Below are 18,644 nucleotides of genomic sequence, written 5' to 3' on the forward strand. Positions count from 1 at the left end.
GCGGGCTTGTTTCCGTTGGGGTCCTTGAATTAATTTCATAGACATATATAGTAGCAACCAAACAGTTCAAAAATCAACATAAGAATACAGAGGAAAAAATATATACCACTATGTACAAAAAAGGCATGAGCAAATAAAAAATTATATCCAAAAAAAGCATTAGAAAATAAAAAAAAATATGTACAAAAAAAGGGGAGGGGGGGTCGTCTGTCTACAGGGAAACTGGTACTAGCTCCTCTTTTGGCCTCCAGAAAGATGAGTTTTTAGGGCTGTTTTTAATGGGCCCAGCGAACTGCATTTTTTGAGGGATGGGGTTAGACTATTCCATTCCTTGGTGGCTGTGCTATAGAAGGAGAATTTGCCCATGTTTGTTTTATGGGTGGGTGGTACCAGATTGTTGTTTACGCTCCCTCTAGTTTTGTGACTGTGGGTGTCACTAACTTTTTCGAGGTAATTATACAGATATGCGGGTATAGGGAGCATTTCGGTTAAATCTGCATTTACAATTTTGAAGACCAGTCCCATTTTTTGTTGTTTAACCCTGTCTTCCACCATGAGCCAGCCTAGGCTGGCAAAGTGAGTGGGAGAGAGGTGGGTCATGGGCCCCAGTCCGAGAAGTAGTCGAATCAGTTTGTTTTGGGAGGTTTGAAGCTTAGTCTTCAGTGACACTGAGGTGTTGAGGAGTACCAAGAGGAGCTAGCATAGTCAAAAAGGGGCTGAATCAGGGCCCCTGAGAGGGTCCTGAGTGCCTGAGGGTTGACAAAAGAGGAAACTCTGCCCATAAATCTGGTTCTCTGGTTTACTCCTTTGACCACCTTTGTTGCCATGCTTTCACCTGTCAGGTATTTGTCAAGAATACATCCCAAATAGGTAATCTCTTCTTTGCTAGTGATGATTGTGTCATCGACTTTGACCTTGAAGTCATTTACCTTCATTTTACTGAGGGAATGTTTGGTCCCAAATAGGATGGATTCAGTTTTCCCAAGGTGTAGTGACAGTTTGTTATCGGTAAGCCAGGTACGGATTTTTGAGAGTTCAGAGCTGAGAGCTTCCTCGACTTGCAACTTGTCCTCACCCGAGATCAGGAGTGCCGAGTCATCAGTGAACAGGAACAGTTTGCAGTTACAGGCAGCATTCATGTCGTTAATGTATAGAAGAAACAGTAACGGCCCTAGAATGCTGCCTTGAGGAACCCCGCAGCTCACCGGGAGGGATGAGGACATGGTTCCGTTGATGTCAACCACTTGTTCTCTACCCTCCAAGTAAGATCTCATCCAATTTAGTGATGTGCAATCAAAACCAATCGCCTTCAGCTTATCAAGTAGAATTTTGTGGTTTACAGTGTCAAACACCTTTTGGAGGTCCAGCATGACCATGCCGCAGTATTTGCCCGAGTCTACCTCACGTTTGATGTAATCGGTCAAATACAGTAGGCATGTGTCAGTGGAGTGGGATGTTCTGAAGCCCGATTGGAATTCAATGTGGCCCAGACTTTTGGCAACAGATCTAAGATCTCAACGGCAGTCGAAGGATGATGTTTTTTTGTTTTGTTCAGCTGAAGAAAGTTTTAACATTTCATATCAGGAAACAAATTAACCGGAGTAAAAATGGCTTATTTAAAGAGCTTAGTTGGTATAACATCCAGTGTGAGGATTTTTTTTATGATTCTTCAATGATTTAATGCCCTAACAAATTAAAAGAATAAAAAGAGATGTTCACTTTGCAGGGGACATCCATGTCACAATCAAGGGGGTAGAATCTGATTTCTGATATGATCTTTAAAAGAAGATTCCATATGAATATGCTGTCCCAAACCGCAAAAAAAACGTTGGGAACTTTTGTGGTGAATTGTTCTTACTGACAAAGATGATGCCATTTTTGCTTTAACCCTTTAAAGGGTTTGAAGGGAACGCATGTGTGTCATTTTAAGATATCTTTTGCTATTCAAAAATAGCAGATATACAAGCTTATGAGCTTGTAGATCTGCTATTTTTTTTTAAATGGTGAAAAGTTGTGCAAATCTTTTATATACATTTTTAACTCAAATCTTTGCTTCTGGGGGTCCCTGGAACAAAATATTTTTACATGGGAGGGGGTCCGCGGACAAATACATATTATTTTGGGGGTCATTGACATGAAAAGTTTGAAAACCATTGATAATATAGCAACATAAGTTTTTAAAAAAAAGTTAAAAACTTTCGCTTAAAAAAGTATATATATATATATATAAACTAAAGATTTGCACACATTTTCACAATAAAAAAATAAATAAGCAGATCTACAAGCTCATAGCGCGGCACTCGGTGCCACGCTATGAGCTTGTAGATCTGCTATTTTTACATAGCCAAAGAAATCTTAAAATTACACAGATGCGTTCCCGGTCTTAAAGGGTTAACGCACAACCAAATATGTAACAATTAACTGCACATTTCTTCTGTAAACTTCCTGTTGCTCAGTTGTAGCCCCAGACACAACTCCAGTCTGATCTGATCGGATCAGCCTGACAGCGCTGGCATCTTCCTGACTGGACACATCAGTGTGAAATGGGCAAAACATTGCAGACAGAACATTGCATAGTCAAAACACTTTGCTACTGTACTTTGATTATTGGCCAAAAATTGCATCACCTTTGATGTCAGGAAGAACCATGCTCACAAAGACGGTCCGTTTCAAGCTAAATAATGGAGCACAGTGAAAGGTGTGAACGGTAAGAACAACGCCATGTTGAAAACATAGGAAATTTATGGCAACACCTGCTTGTATCTTTTGAGTTCCTCATCGTTCCTCTGCAGAGCCGGGGACTATCTTCCAGAACATGTAAACACTGCCATCAGTTTGAGACTGACATATTAACAACATTGATCCACGGCTATTTCAGTCCCGGTGAGATAAGAGGTCCACCATTGCTCCACACAAATGAAATCAGGAGCCATATCTCACACTGGTACATGACATGTTATGAAATATAGAGGCAGCCATGCGAGGTGGGTAGATGTGGCACTGGTACTCTTTGTGTGTGTGTGCGTGTGTGCACGTGCGTTTGCAGGGATGTGACAGCAGGGATCAGATAGCACTGAATGCTTCCCAGACTGGATTTAGAGTCTGTCTGATATATGGGAGCAATGGGGAGATTGTCTCAGATATTTATTGACTGCAGTGCTGGTGGAAGCAGTGATGCTGCTAAAAGCAGCGCTGGAAACTTTGTGTCCTTTTGTTTTTCCCACAACTCCCAAAACTTTTGGCGGATGGCTTTTCTTCCAACAGATCTTGATGAGACCATGAGCCACCACGCGTCATATGAGACAGCGCCCTTGTGATGGCAAAAACACAGGGCTGCTTGGCTCGTGCGCGGGGGAGCCTGTACTGGTGAAGTGTGCAATCTGATTCCTGCAATCAATTGACTTCCCAAGCTCTAGAAGCTCACAACGCATCTCGATGCATCACAGTGTGAGCTTGTGGAGCAAATATTCTTCAAAGTTTGACAAACATTTTTTAACCACTCTACCCTCGCTTATCGATACCACATCAAATCCGTTAACAAATCAGCCTTCTTCCACCTCAAAAACATTTCCAGACTCCGGCCATCACTCTCAGACTCTGTTGCTGAGAACCTCATTCACGCTCTCATCTCCTCCCGCCTGGATTACTGTAACTAGACCTCACACCTAGGACCAGTGGTGGAAAAAGTACTGAAATGTTTGAATGTTTAATGTTTTTAAAAGTATCAATACTTCAATGCAGAAATACAAGTCAAAGTCCAGTATAAAAAATTTGCTTGAGTAAAAGTACAAAAGTATTGGCATCAAAATGTACTTAACGTACCAAAATTAAAAGTACTCAATATGCAGAATGTCCCGTTTTACAAGTGTTCACAAGGTATAAAAAAATTTTAAATAGCAGATCTACAAGCTCACAACGCGCTGCAAAGCGACGTGTTGTGAGCTTGTAGATCAGCTATTTTCAAATAGCCGAAGTATATAAGGATAAAGTGGTTAATGCGTGTTTTGTAATAATAATAAAAATCATCAAAGTAAGTTTTCAAGTAATTGTAGTGGAGTAAAAAGTACAATATTTGACTCTGAGATGTAGTGGAGTAGAAGTAAAAGTATTGAAAATTGAAAATACTCCAGTAAAGTAAAAATTCCTCAAATTTGTTCTTAAGTACATTACTTGAGCAAATGTACTAAGTTACTTTCCACCACTGCCTAGGACTCACCTAACCCCTGCTCATTATGCTAGGGTGGGATGGCTCAGGGTAGAGGACAGAGTACAGCAAGTTGCAATGGGCCTGGTCTACAACATACTCAAGGGACCAGTGCCCATGTACCTGTCAAACTACTTCACTAGAGTGAGAAACGACCACGGGCACAACACCAGAGGGAGCTCCACTGATCTCGTTCCCCCCGGATTCGGCACAAACATGGGGATGAATTAATACTACTATTATGACACAAACATGGGAATGCCCTACCACCAGCCATCAAAAAGTGTGACTCCCTCCCTACCCTCCTTCAAAACCACCATAAAAGAGCACCTGCAATTTGCAACTGGACCTAAAATTGTCTTCTAGCTTGCCAAAAGAAATTGCCCCCCAGTTTTTCTGTAAATGTACTTGGATTGCTCCTAGTATTGATGATTTCTTATATAGTATTGTATGTCTTTATATGTCCTTTGAACACATAGGACCACAATGGAAACAAGCCCCCAGGGCTTTTTGTGTTTCCTTTTAGCATTATTGTATAACTTCCCTCTGTACTTTTTGCAAACTTTTTAAAAAAAGTATTCAATCAATAAAAAATAACTCTCTCTCTGACACAGATTTTGGGTACTCACAAATATAAATTGCAAGACAACAGGCTGTGTGTGTGTGTGTGTGTGTGTGTGTGTGTGTGTGTGTGTGTGTGTGTGTGTGTGTGTGTGTGTGTGTGTGTGTGTGTGTGTGTGTGTGTGTGTGTGTGTGTGTGTGTGTGTGTGTGTGTGTGTGTGTGTGTGTGTGAGAGAGAGAGAGAGAGAGAGAGAGATAGTGAGTGATTCAAAGAGAAAGAGAAACAGATTAGTGAATCGAACCAGTCAACACATTTTTCTTATGTTTGCTTTAATTGTCATAGTTGAGGCATATATTTGAGTGCCTTTGTGGAACTCAGTAACTTATAAGCACAATTTGTTAGTTATTAAATACATGTCTGTAGAAAATACAGTGTAAATGCAAACATTAATATCATTATAATATCCATCCAGCATTTATCAAGATTTGTGTGGGTCTCATTTTCATATGAAATTAAAGAACCCATATAAGAAAACAAAACATTCACAGTGATACAGTCTAGCTTAGTCTACTGATGCTGCCATCCTCTTTTGAAACGAGAATCCAATTATCATACGAGATGTAAATATGCAATAATTTACCCTTTATACACAGTATAATGTGACTATGTCATGCAAATACAAAATGTATCCATTGCTGTTATTCAGTGGTATCCATGTTAGTATGATCCTTTCCTGAATCGGATTCTAATTATTACAATGTTAGTATTCAACACATTAGACAAAAGCTAAATTATGGAGGTTATCGATAAATAAATACATTCATTATCTCTTAGTTCTCTTAGCTCTGGTAAATGTTCAGCAGCATGTCACACAAACTGGCATCATGTCCTCATATGATGCCTCTGGCAGCAGATAGACGCTGATGTCAGACCAGCTGATTAGAAGTTGGTCTGTTCTCCAATGTTGACCTTGGTGTCCAGGTAGGTGATGATATTCTTCACCCAGCTCTCTGAAGGCCTGGCACACAGCTGACGACCCTTCACTGTATTCAACCTGAGGTCAGGGTAAAGAAGCAGAAGAATCAGTATAATGTTGATGATGTATGATGTATGATGTTGACCAAATGGACGCACACGTACATACGTACGTACACATATGCACACACACACACACAAGTGTATACTTACAGCACACCAGGGTTGATGCACTGCTGGCTGGTCCGGACATAGCTAGTAAACCTCGCTTTCGGCAGCTCGCGGTTAGTGAAACCAAAGCAGCACTTCTTAGGTCCAGGACCACGCATACCTATAACCAAACAGCCAGTGGTTACCATCTCAACATCATACAGCAGTGCCAGAAGCCCAAGTCATGCTCCATCGTTTGATAAGATTTGGGCGAAGGCTTTACAATTCACATTCAAACTAAAGAACATTCAAGCGCACACACACACACTCTCATATATGCAGTATATATACACACACACACACACACACCTTTCTTAGTCCATTCCATCTTTCTCGCCCTCCCTCCACAACTCTGTCACACATATACTTAATTCTGTAAAAAGAAAAACAGGTTCTTACCTTCAGTCAGTGTTGAGACAGCCAGCATCAGCACGAATACAGACAGAGCGAGACGCAAAGCAGCCATCCTGAACTTAGTATGTGTTCAATAGTCTTTACAGCGTGCGTGACTGGTTAGCTGTCAATGCTGTATGAACCCTTTCTCTCTGTTGTGTCAAGTTATGCTCAGTGTGGCATTATATACCCAAAGTTCATGGGGAAGACCCAGGACTTCCCCCATGTTTAGAGTTTCTCTAACCTTTACATTTCTCGGGGGCTTACCACAAATAGTAGTGGGTTTTATTTAACTTCTCTATAAACAATGGACTGGATTACTACACTGAATTGTTGCATAGCCGAGAATGAGGAAGTGATGCCACCAGATGGAACTTTCCCAGAGAAGTGTGTGTGTGTGCGTGTGCGTGTGCGTGTGCGTGTGTGTTAGGACTGTACCCGACTCGGTATTTATCTAGGTGACTCAGAGTCGCAAGTTTAATGAGACACGTCGACGAATCGATGATTTGTTTTTATATAGAAATTATGAGATAATTAACCACTCACCTAATTCTGCAGAGGTTCAAAGAGTTTAACACACTTCCAAACGGTGTACATTGTTGTTGTTTAAATTCACAGGAGCAGTTTTCATATCACAAATATGAACTTTAGCCAAAATCTTGCGTGTAATCGACATGAGTTCTTATTTACAGCTGAACAGCGTCATAGTAGCTTAGCAGCAACAGAATTATTATTTCCTCTCAAAACGGTATTCTGATTAGTCAACTGGTTTTATTTTATTATTTATTTTTAACTCTACTTACAGGATGTAGATGGGCTAAATTAGAAGTACATGACACACCAGTGCTCCGCACCTACACTAGTAACTGACGCTATACAAATAATTGACCAAAAGAAACACAGATGTCTCGAAACAAATAATTTCGACGACTTAGGGGTTCTCGACTGAAGAGTCGATTTGTCGACTTTCAGGGGACAGGCCTAGTGTGTGTGTGTGTGTGTGTACGCTAACGAACATTATGACTTTGGCCAAAAATACATATTGATGAATTAATCAATACATAATGTGACTCAAACATTTTCATAAATGTGATTCAGACCAGTAATGAACTCCATTGGAGTTCATTACTGGTCTGAATCACATTTATGAAAATTATTCCATTATTGGAAGATGTGATGTGAATATAAAACCACAACAATCAAATATTGATTGTGACTGTATGTGTGTTCCTCCAAATGTACCGTCTCCCTTTGAATCCTTCTTAACCCATTTAGACCCATCTAAAATGGGCTAAACCACAGGATATTTGAGAATAAATTAGAGTGTTATTTTATCCCCACTGCACCAAGGTCCATTCTGCTTTGCTCGCCAGTCCTTTTAGACAGTATAAGACACAGCGCACATCCACTACAGGATTTACATCAATTCAGTGTACTAGAGGTTTGGGCCGCCGAGTGGCCCTCGCATCTAGAGAGCCATATACGGCTGAGGGATTTGTTTGTGCCCGACGCCATGATGACACATTGAGGTTAGACAACACAGTCCATATGTGGGGGTGGCTGCTTTGGGAATTCTTTAGTATATGGTTATGGCTGAGTCATGGTGACACGAGTGTGACGGCGTGGTCCAACCGCCCGCCTGTCCTCCCTTTAGACACATTTTAACCCATTAAGACCTGGAACTGTGTCATTTTTAGATTTGAGCTAAAAAGCATTATTTTACACTTTGGCTATTCAAAAATAGCAGATATACAAGCTCATAGCGCGGCACCGAGTGCCGCGCTACGAGCTTGTATATCTGCTATTTTTGAAAAATCGTGAAAATTTGTGCAAATCTTTGAACATAATATATTTTTAAAGCGAAAATGTTTAACTCAAATCTTTGCTTCTGGAGGTCCCTGGAACAAAATATTTTGATGGGGGTCCGCGGCCAAATACATATCATTTTGGGGGTCCTTGACATGAAAAAGATTGAGCACCACTGATATAGAAATATAGGTTTTTCAGAAAACTGTTGAGATTTAGGAGACATGCAGAATCGGCTTCAGGTCTCAATGGGTTAAGGTCCCGCAGAGGTTAATAATTAGTCCCACAGGACTAATTATTATTTTTTTGGGGCGACCCCACACTTTATGTACAGTGCAATTTGAAAGTGGAAATAAAGAAAAGCAGGGACATCGCTGGCCTTATATGAATGTTTATTAGAAAATGAAATTACAGCAGTGATTGCTGCTGATTTGTAGGCCCATCTTCAATCATCAATGAAATGAATGAATAATATAGTAGCGATCGCGACTGGCCCCCACGTGAGTTTTCTTGGCGCAGCTGAGTCTGCCGCTGACTGAGCCGAGCTGGAGAACAGGGTTCGATTCCAGCTCGGGGCACTAAAACGCTACAATATCAATAAAAGCAGCGGAGGGGGTTCTATAGGCTACACACATATGTAAACTGAAGCATATTTAGGCAGAAGATGTTGCTAGAGCCACCGGAGTTTCTGAATCCAGCGTGTCAACAGCTGCCTGTTGCTGGTCGGGTCGTCTGCCCGCTCGGTAATGTTACAGCGCGATCGCGATCCTAAATGTATTTTTTTTTTTACTCAAATGCTTTTACTACAAGCTCATAGCGCGAGTGCCGCGCTATGAGCTTGTATATTTGCTATATTTTAATGGCCAAAGTACAAAATACGGTTAAAGTGGTTAAAATGATTGTGAAGCTATATTAACACATTTTGCTGGGGACCCCCTGGTACCCCCCCAAGGACCCCTGGGGGTCCCCAGACCCCACTTTGAGAACCAATGCCCTAATGCACCTCTTGGCTTTATTTGTTTTACTTTTATTCAGATTCACTTTATTGTCACTTAGAGGCACTGTTTATGTACATACATGTGAATAACTTACGCTCGGAAGCTCCAACACAATCAAAACATAAAAACATGATAAAACGACCTAAAAACACTCAATAAACAAAGGGCAAGAATATCAGTCAAACACACTGCATAGTGTAGAGTACAAAGACTTATTGCAAAGTCACTTTTCACTGTCATTTAAAGGGGAATACCACTCATTCAACATTTCAACATTGAACTATGTCTTTAATACACCTTAGAGCTGTTGTGTGGAAATAAGAAAAAAGCCCCCCCCCCCCCTTCTATGATAATAATGATAATTGATTGAGGTCATGTGATCAGTGACATACGCAGGGTGTACTTTTGACTCCGCCCCCTCAGCCAACAAGTACACCCTGCGTATGTCACTGATCACATGACCTCAATTAATTATCCAGTTCTAGGCAACATAGAAGGGGGGGGGGACTTTTTTCTTATTTCCACACAACAGCTCTAAGGTGTATTAAAGATGTTGAAAATGAATGGTATTCCCCTTTAACCCATTCAATCCAGCAACGCATCTGTCATTTTTTATTTTAGCGATCCATGATGTTATACTTTGCTTCCTTGTAGATCTTTTTTTTTTTAAATCGTGAATAAAAAAAAAAATCATTTTTGTAACTCAAATCTTTGCTTCCCTGGAAGGAACTAAGTATTTTGAGATAGGGGGTCCGCGGCCAAATACATATAATTTTGGGGGTCCTTGACATGAAAAAGTTTGAGAACCACTAATATTATAGCAACATAGGTTTTAGGATTTAGAAGACATTTGTAGATGCGTTCCCGGAATGAATGGGTTAAAAGCCTGCTAGTGCGCACTGAAAGAATCTTGTATCGCTTCACCCTTTTGGACTTTAGAGTTCATCAGTTTTAATAGACAAATAATTGGCACAGAACTACCGCAACTTAAACCACTCGCTGCAAAAGGCAAGCCCAAAACATGGACACTAGTTGAATAAAATAGCATTTTGTGTATGCTGTATAATATATATTATGTAAGAGTGCATTTTCATTAGCCTATAATACATGTGAAAATAAAGTTGAACTTGAAAATAAATTCGGTAAAAAATATAATCAGTTACTGTATATTGGGTATGCTGTATAATGTTTATGTAAGAGTGCATTTTCATTAGCCTATGTCCAGTGGTGAGCTGTGGATTTTTGAGCTATGGGGGCTCTATTTTATGACGTCACGGCGCGCGCACGTGCGCGGGAACGCGCGTGCGCGCGGGCATGTGCACATAGCCACTCAGCTCAGTGCTAGTTGAAATACTGTATTCAACATGTGATTATTAATGTAATTATATTTCTTATTATTTTGTTGCATTGTTAATTTGTTGTTTTTATTTTTGTTTCAATTAATTCATTATTTTATTTTCCTTTTAGTTTTATATAAAAGCCCTTTACATAGACTCACCCACACATAAGTAGTTAAAATAATCAGACAACTTGTCTTTGTCTTGTCTCAGAGAACTGGGTCAGAGAAGCGATCCCCTTCACACTCTGCAGTGCAGAGACTGTTGTCTCTCATTGTGAGAGGAATGTAACACGTTCAATTCAAGTCCATGGCTTTTCTCGAGTAGCCTAATGTTATGCAAAGCAGCCAGGTAGAGGCTATTGAGAACGGCTCGCCACTTACGGCGCGAACCTTGAGAGGCTATTGTTTAAACTTTAAGGTGTTAAAGACCGCCACTGACTGTGCGTGCTCGCGTGTGCATGTGGAGCATGCGTGAGCCCCCAGCCCCCATAGAGCTCACCCCTGCTCTATGTCTTACACGTGACAATAAAGTTGAACTTGAAGATGAATTCCGTATAAAAAAGTATAATCATGTACTGTATATTGTGTATGCTGTATAATGCATAATGTAAGAGTGCATTTTCATTAGCCTATAATACATGTGACAATAAAGTTGAACTTGAAAATAAATTCTGTTAAAAGGTTAAAGGTAGCTTCTTCCAGCTTAGAGCTATTAATAAAGTCTAGTCATTCCTCTGATCTCACGACCTGTTCGTTGCGCCACAGGATTGTAGAGTAGGCAACAAATAGCCTAATGAGAAACTTGGCGGGGCTTAAGTCAGGACATCACACACAAAGTCTAGAGGCAATCTCCTCCAGATCTGCCCACGTTCTTGTTCGTCTCGCGCCCCACCCCAACCCACAGAGGAAATTGGCTCCAACACTGCTGCACCTTGCGTGTTATTTATCATCAAAGGCAAAATGCGCTCAGCCAGCCTCGTGTGCGGAAACACACACTGTACGCCTCGCTCATGCATTTTGCATGAAGACTAGCTGATCTGATACTTCAACCTCTCGTCGCCCTCTCATTTCCTCCCCGGCCACTCCCATTACCGCTACCAACGGGCGACTCTGTCATACAGCTTGACAGTGGCGGGTGCTCTGTCTGTGCGCCAGCGCCAGTAAATGGTTGGAATACTAAATAGATTTATAGGCTGCTTCTATACGGCCACTGCACTGGCAGCAGGGTTGAATTATACATGCATGTTGTTGATATCAGTATGACGTGCAGAGAGTGAGAGAGAGAAACAGACAGAATTATAGGTCTCAGTTTGCAGTTTAGAATGAGCTGCCAATTACTTAATCCTGTCCTTGTCCCCTGTCTCTCCGTTGTCGCCTGACAAGTTTGCTTGTTGAATGTGGATGCACATATTATGGCGTGTCACCTTCCACATTGTCAGTTGCTCTTTTCTGATTGCAATCCGCACTACCATCTTACTGGTAAACATTGCTGCATATGGTGCATTCTCTATTGGCAATCAGCAAAATGTCACCATTGTCTCTAGCCTTTTCCTCATGAACCTAGCAAAATGTAAAAGGCATGCAAACAAAAACACAAGTCAACAGAATAGGAAAAAATGGAGGGAAAGTATTCAGACATGTTTGCACATGCACCACTGCACAGCTGGGTGCATGAAAGAGAAAATAAAGCCTCGCGATCCTCATTATTGCACAGTACAGAGCCTTGGAAGTGTGCCCTGGGAATATGGGAGACATTATTTAAGGATTGGCTATTTTTGTTAATTTTTTTAATTTGACGAGCTGGAACTCGTTGATGTGTGAAAGGAGTTGTGCTTTGTGGCCGACGCCGTTTATGGTGTCACACCAAATATAACCTTTATTTTATGGACCCCGCAGGAAGGTTAGCGGTCACCAAGTTTGTTGGCTAATGTGATCCATTAAATTTAATAAACAATTAAACAATACATGAGGGCCAAATATGTGTGAACAGATGATGCACTAAATGCTGTTTTAATGTATCCATTTGTAACTCTGTGACATTTGTACACTCTCAGAGTTAAATGGACACTGCAGGACCAACAGACAATCAAACAAGTGCTGCTCTGCAACACCTACAAGGGAATGCTCATGATCCCAAAAAGATTATTTAAATCAACAATGAATGATACGGATAATTAACATCATGAATATCCTCAAGGAGACAATCAGCTTTTACATGCCCATTTATACACCTGTTTGAAGGAGGCTGTTCTCTCTCTCTGTGTGTGTGTGTGTGTGTGTGTGTGTGTGTGTGTGTGTGTGTGTGTGTGTGTGTGTGTGTGTGTGTGTGTGTGTGTGTCTGATCACTGGTTTATTTATTTTATTTGTTTAAGGTCAAGTCCATGTACTCACCGTCCTTTCGTTATCCTCCAGCCGCAAAAGAACAAGCGATAGTTGCTAATTACGTGTGTGTGTGTGTGTGTGTGTGTGTGTGTGTGTGTGTGTGTGTGTGTGTGTGTGTGTGTGTGTGTGTGTGTGTGTGTGTGTGTGTGTGTGTGTGTGTGTGTGTGTGTGTGTGTCTGCACACATGCACACATCCACAAGACCATACTGTGTTTTGTTTCCGAAGCTAATTAAAGCTCATTATTGCACAGTACACAGCCTTGGAAGTGTGCCCTGGGAATATGGGATACGTTATTTAAAGACTGGCTGCCTAGTTGTGTTAATTTATAAATATGACACTATTATATCTTGAAAAGAACATATTAGATCCATGACATTTTTCATGGGGAACCGAGGTTGCCCAAATAGGCTCTGTGCATAACTAGTTACGCTAATTCCCACAGGTGGCACACCCGTTTCGGTTTCCGGTTCAGTTGTCCGCTTCGCTTGATTGGCGTAGCAGATTTAATTAACCACTTGAAACCTAGCATCCCTAATATCCCTATTCTGGGGCAAACATTTGTGAGCTTGCAAATCGTCTATTTTGAGCAAAGAGAAAGGTAGAGGAAATTATAGCAGACAGACTACAGGGTGACGCCGGTAAACTAGTATATAGGGTTTAAAGGGATACTTCACTTTCACATAAAATAAACATTAAAAAAAAATATTTAAAAAAAATGAAAGAAGTTATGGCAAAATAAAGGCCCCCTCACACATTAGTAGGACACTCTAATGCGTGAGGGGGCCATGAATTTTCCATTACTTTTTTCATTTATTTTTAATATATTTTTTAAATGTTTATTTTATGTGAAAGTGAAGTATCCCTTTAAGTCAGGGGTATTCAACTAGATTAGGCAGGGGGCCACAGTTGTAAAATTACTTGAAGTCGAAGGCCACAAGACCGTGTTAATGGTTAACCGTACGGCCGTTTGTTGTGTGCTATAGGACACAACAATGGTCATACTATGTCCATCATGGTAACTTATTAGGGCCTGCTTCATACTGCATTCATGCCTTTTGATGTTTGATCATTTCTGTGCCAGTTCTTTATAGTGCACAGACTTTGATTTTGATATCAAGAAAAGTGTTTTCTATGCACATCACAGGTCCCTAGCATGGAAGCATATGAAGAACCACTCTTCATAGGCAGGCTGGCAGGCAGGCTGGCAAGGTGGAGTGTTTACATGTTCGTATAAATGTTTTTGAGCAGCCGGCTGATAAGAGCACAAGCTCTTATGATGTGTTTCAAGAACCATCAGTTGAGAGTGACCCATAAAAATGGGTCAGCCCATTACGCTATTGAGGATGAATGAAACATACAGTGCAAAAACTACAAGTGGATGAAGGTGTAGAAGATGGAAGATGGAAGAAAATCCACTCAAAACCAGCTAATGGATGCAGAAGGAGAATTATTTCTTTTGTGTAATGAACAGCCACTCAAAACTCAGAAATAGCTACAAATGGATGGCATATGATGGATGAAATGCACTCAATGCCACTGAAATGCAGCTGAACTACTTGAAAGTAGTGAGAAGTAGACAACATTTCTAACTTTTGATACTTAAATACATCTTAACTTTTCATAATGATGTAAGCTACTTTAACCCAAGTGATTTTCTTGTGGGTGACTTTAACTTTTACTATCTTTCAAGTAATCTGTACCTTTACTCAAGTATGGCTTTCAAGTACTTTATACGCCACTATTTATTTCTTCCATGTTTAAACGTGTACGGCAGAATTGGGCAGAAATCATGAAGCAGTTGCAGCTTTGTAACATGGCTGCTTGACAGCTACCCCACCAATAAATATATAAAATAATAAATGAACCCTTTAACCAACCAGTGCATTTTGATAACGGTTTGCGGTTCAACGTTTAACACATCGGGTGCCAAACACGGTCTGAACCGTGTTTGCGCAGAGTAGCGGTCCGGTGCCGAACACGGTCCAGACCGTGAAATATGTCTTTTTGTTTTTTTCGTTTTTCTCCACACGGGCGGGGCTAGAGCAGCTCTGGGAGTACCCATTGTGATCTTGAGAAGGATAGGCCAGATAGATCACCGGAAACAAAAACATGGCTCCCATCCACTTCCTGTCTATTTCCTTCTTTAAAACACCTATATCTCCGAATCTGTTTCCGGTGGGGAAAACCGGTCATGCGCGATGCGCGATCCCCCCCCATTGTAACTCGCGAGTGAAATGTTATCGTTCCAGGCTGTAGCCAGGGTCATCGCGCAACATGAATGGATGTTTTTTTTTACATGGATTTGCTCCTCGTGGAGTCTAGAGCCTTAAACAGCAAAACGCAGTCAATGGGTAGAATGCTGGCACCCAACGTAAGTTGTTATGAAAAAATGCTGGCACCCAATGTGTTAATATGAACATTTTGTTAATTTTTGTTGTCAGTCTTGTGGCCCCCAACTTCAAGTAGTTTTATAACTGTGGCCTCCTCCCTAATCTAGACATTCTACGACAACACACAGCATGATCTACAGTAAGTACATTAGGAAATTATACATACTCACCAAAATTATGTACCCACATTTGGGTTATTTTATGTACTGCAGTACTGGTGGTGGATGTTAAAGAGATACTTCATCCAAAAAAAATCTTTTTTTCTATCGATTAGTCACCCCATGGAGACTTGAATCTTTAATCTTTTAGTTTTTGTCTCATTCCTAAGCCAATAATTTGATGAGCGGCAGCGGTTCCGGTAGGAGACACAAAGTTCCTACCGGAACCGCCGCCTACCGGTCCACTGGTCATCAAATTATTGGCTTAGGAATAAAACAAAAACATATCCATGAATTCAAGTCTACATGTGGTGACAAATCGATAGAAAAAAGTGTGCACCCAATTCTTTGGGTGAACTATCCCGTTAATTTAGGACCCTGAGTGAGTCACAAACATTCCTCCATTCTAAACAGTAGCCTAAATAAAATCTTTATTGGTTAATGGTTGTGTAACCATTAACAAGCTTCAGTTAACGGTTATGAAAAACATTCAATAATAATTTGTTACATTCATTTTTCTACATTGGAACATGGAATATGTTCCAGGGGCCCGCAAGAAAGCTCCGCTGGGGCCAGGTTTGGTTGAGTATCACTGGTTTAAGTGGTTAAACTGGAAACACATATGAAACCTTTATGCGATTCAACCTGCCGCACCAATCAAGCAAATCTATGGGAAACTGAAATGGGTATGGCAGCTGCAGCTGGTGGACTACAGTAATTCACAGAGCCTATAAAGTCAATAATGTGATGCTGAACGCCAGGGGCGCCAATCCCAGGGGGGTCATGTCCCCCCTTGTGTGATGAAGTCGTACATACAATGAGTCTTCATGGAGCTCAGTGTGGTAAGTTAATATATAGCCAGCTTCATGTTATGAATAGAAATGACAATCTTTCTATTAATTATACAGTCGCTATTGATAATAAGTGCTCATTATTATTATTAGCCTTCCCTTGTTTTTGAGCCCCATGCTGTGCAGTGGTTCTGTGTGTTGTCATCACAGACGCGGGCAATCGGGCATGTTCATGTGTTTGTTGTTATGAAAGTTCTCCTCATATTAGTAACATAACGCATGCATGCAGCTATGGCTGGAGGTGGTCAACGAGGCCAACGTGACATCGCGCAAAGACAACAGACTTAATATTCTTCATATTTTGAGGAAATTGAAGGCAAAAATAAGAATTCATTTACAAATGACGTGTGGGCACATAGACATATCGCACACATGTGGCGCGTTATAGAGCAGCTTTTGATTACAGTTGTGTCACTAGAGTCCCTTTGCATTTTACCAAAATAAAGTGTATTTTGACAGTTTCATGGGTCGCTGACTAACGAAGATACTTTTGGGGAAATGCTATATGACTGAGAGTCTGGAGTTTTGATGTTCAAAGACATCTCAGACAGATGTGTGTTGTCTGTCACTTAATGAATACATCATAGCCTGCACTTTTATCTTTAAAAAGAGAAAGCCACCATTGATGATCATAGCAAGCACGAAAGAGCTACAGATGCTTCAAAATTGCAAGCAGATAGGCTTACTGTGCATGTCCAGATGTGCCCCCCCCCCCCCCCCCCAACACACACATACTGTACACAAGATTCAAAGTATTGCAGCAAAGCCGTTTAGTCTGCTTTGCTTGTTTGTTGATTTATCCATTATACTGTATGTTTGCCCTATAATGTCTATTCCTTTCAGTAGTTGTATAAAAGTGTGCTTTTAAAAAAACTAAAGAAATAGAGGGGCCAGAGGTCTACTAGCATTCCTACTTTTTAACCAAAATGTCCAACCAAAAAAATATTTGTAATGAATTCGGTACTTCTTAAAAGTAGGCCTTGGTTGACAAAATGATACGCTTTTAATGTATCCTCTATACTGTATGTATTACATATTTGCTGTTAAGAAAAGTGTGCTTCTTAGAGCTAGACTGGGTTGCCTACCCAGGGCTGTGTCAGTGACGCAGCTTGTTCCAGCGGTGCCTGAGATTAGATGCTCACAGACACACACATACATACAAACACAGACAGGGGCGAAAACATAATCTCTGGCCCCCGGCCGTTCCGCCCTGGTGGAGGTAACAATGTTATGTTAGTATTAAAATCTATAAAATAATAATAATAAATTACACATGTATCATCATTCAAGTAACAATACAAAAGTCGAAATGTCTGCTGATGTGTGAGTCAATGAACTGCTGAGGGTCCAAGTAGCCCTTTTGATCTCTCCTCAGGCCACTTTTTCTTTTGCCCACTTCCTTTCATCCCTAAAGGAGAGGCTTTTATACGGCATTTGTGTATCCTTCTCCACAGAAGTGTGGCATATATCCAGAGAGGTCTAGGATAAATACCACTTTGATCTACCCACAATGGAGGAGCAGCTCAGGGGTGATGCCGAGATCCTCATCCACTCTAGAATAAAAATTGCTTGGCTCTTCTAGTCAATGAGGAAAGCATCAGGTTGTCGCTGTCAGGCGGAAACCTTGTATGTCCACAACAATTACTTTTCAGGAAATGGGTTGTTCCAATGGATCCAATATAGAGCATAGCTGTGGCGGCCATTTTGTTAACTGGCTCTGGTTCCACAGATAGAAGGCCCATAGAGATTTCAGAAAATATTTATATTATTTTTAAAAAAAAATTTTTTTTAATGTATTTTTTGGGCTTTCTATGCCTTTATTATGGATATGGCTGACAGGAAATGGGGAGAGAGAGATTGGGAGTGACACGCAGCAAAGGCTGTCTGGATCGGGACTCGAACCCGCGTCAGGGTACATTGTAGCCTAGGTGCCTGGACTGCTACGCCAGCAGTCCGGACCTATATTAATTATTTTAAGCCTGGAACCAAGACATCCAGGCTCCTGGTGAATCATGACCATAAAACATTTGATTCTGAGTCAAAATAATATTTGAAAACCGCAAAAAAAGGCAACGTTAACAAGTTGTAACTTTGTCTTTTTTTGCGCTCTTTCATAGAACCGACAGACAGACTTAAACCATTAAAACCGAGAATGCATCTATGTCATTTTTGATTTTTGCGTTGGCTAGCGATGGCTGACTTTAGTTAGTCAGCGACCCATGAAACTGTCAAAATACACTTTATTTTGGTAAAATGCAAAGGGACTCTAGTGACACAACTGTAATCAAACTACTGGTTTAGAAGGCATTTGTAGAATCAGCCTCAGGTCTTAATAGGTTAACCACTTTCAGCCTGCAAATGTTTCCTTTGCCTCA

At 40.8% G+C, this 18,644-nt stretch overlaps 1 protein-coding gene across 1 annotated transcript; it reads right to left on the reverse strand.

The window, feature by feature from the left end:
• Positions 1-5,100: 5,100 nt before the first annotated feature.
• Positions 5,101-6,484, reverse strand: LOC308094657 (C-C motif chemokine 3-like 1). Its single transcript, XM_080441425.1, has 3 exons — positions 6,351-6,484; positions 5,955-6,072; positions 5,101-5,820 (listed from the first exon to the last, which is right to left on the reverse strand). Exons 1-3 carry the CDS (start codon positions 6,415-6,417, stop codon positions 5,706-5,708), a joined length of 300 nt encoding a protein of 99 aa, XP_080297551.1. The 5' UTR covers positions 6,418-6,484; the 3' UTR covers positions 5,101-5,705.
• Between the last annotated feature and the right edge of the window lie 12,160 nt (positions 6,485-18,644).

Source organism: Gymnoscopelus braueri (genome assembly GCF_963280865.1).
Source record: "Gymnoscopelus braueri genome assembly, chromosome: 11".
Classification (NCBI taxonomy): Eukaryota; Metazoa; Chordata; class Actinopteri; order Myctophiformes; family Myctophidae; genus Gymnoscopelus; species Gymnoscopelus braueri.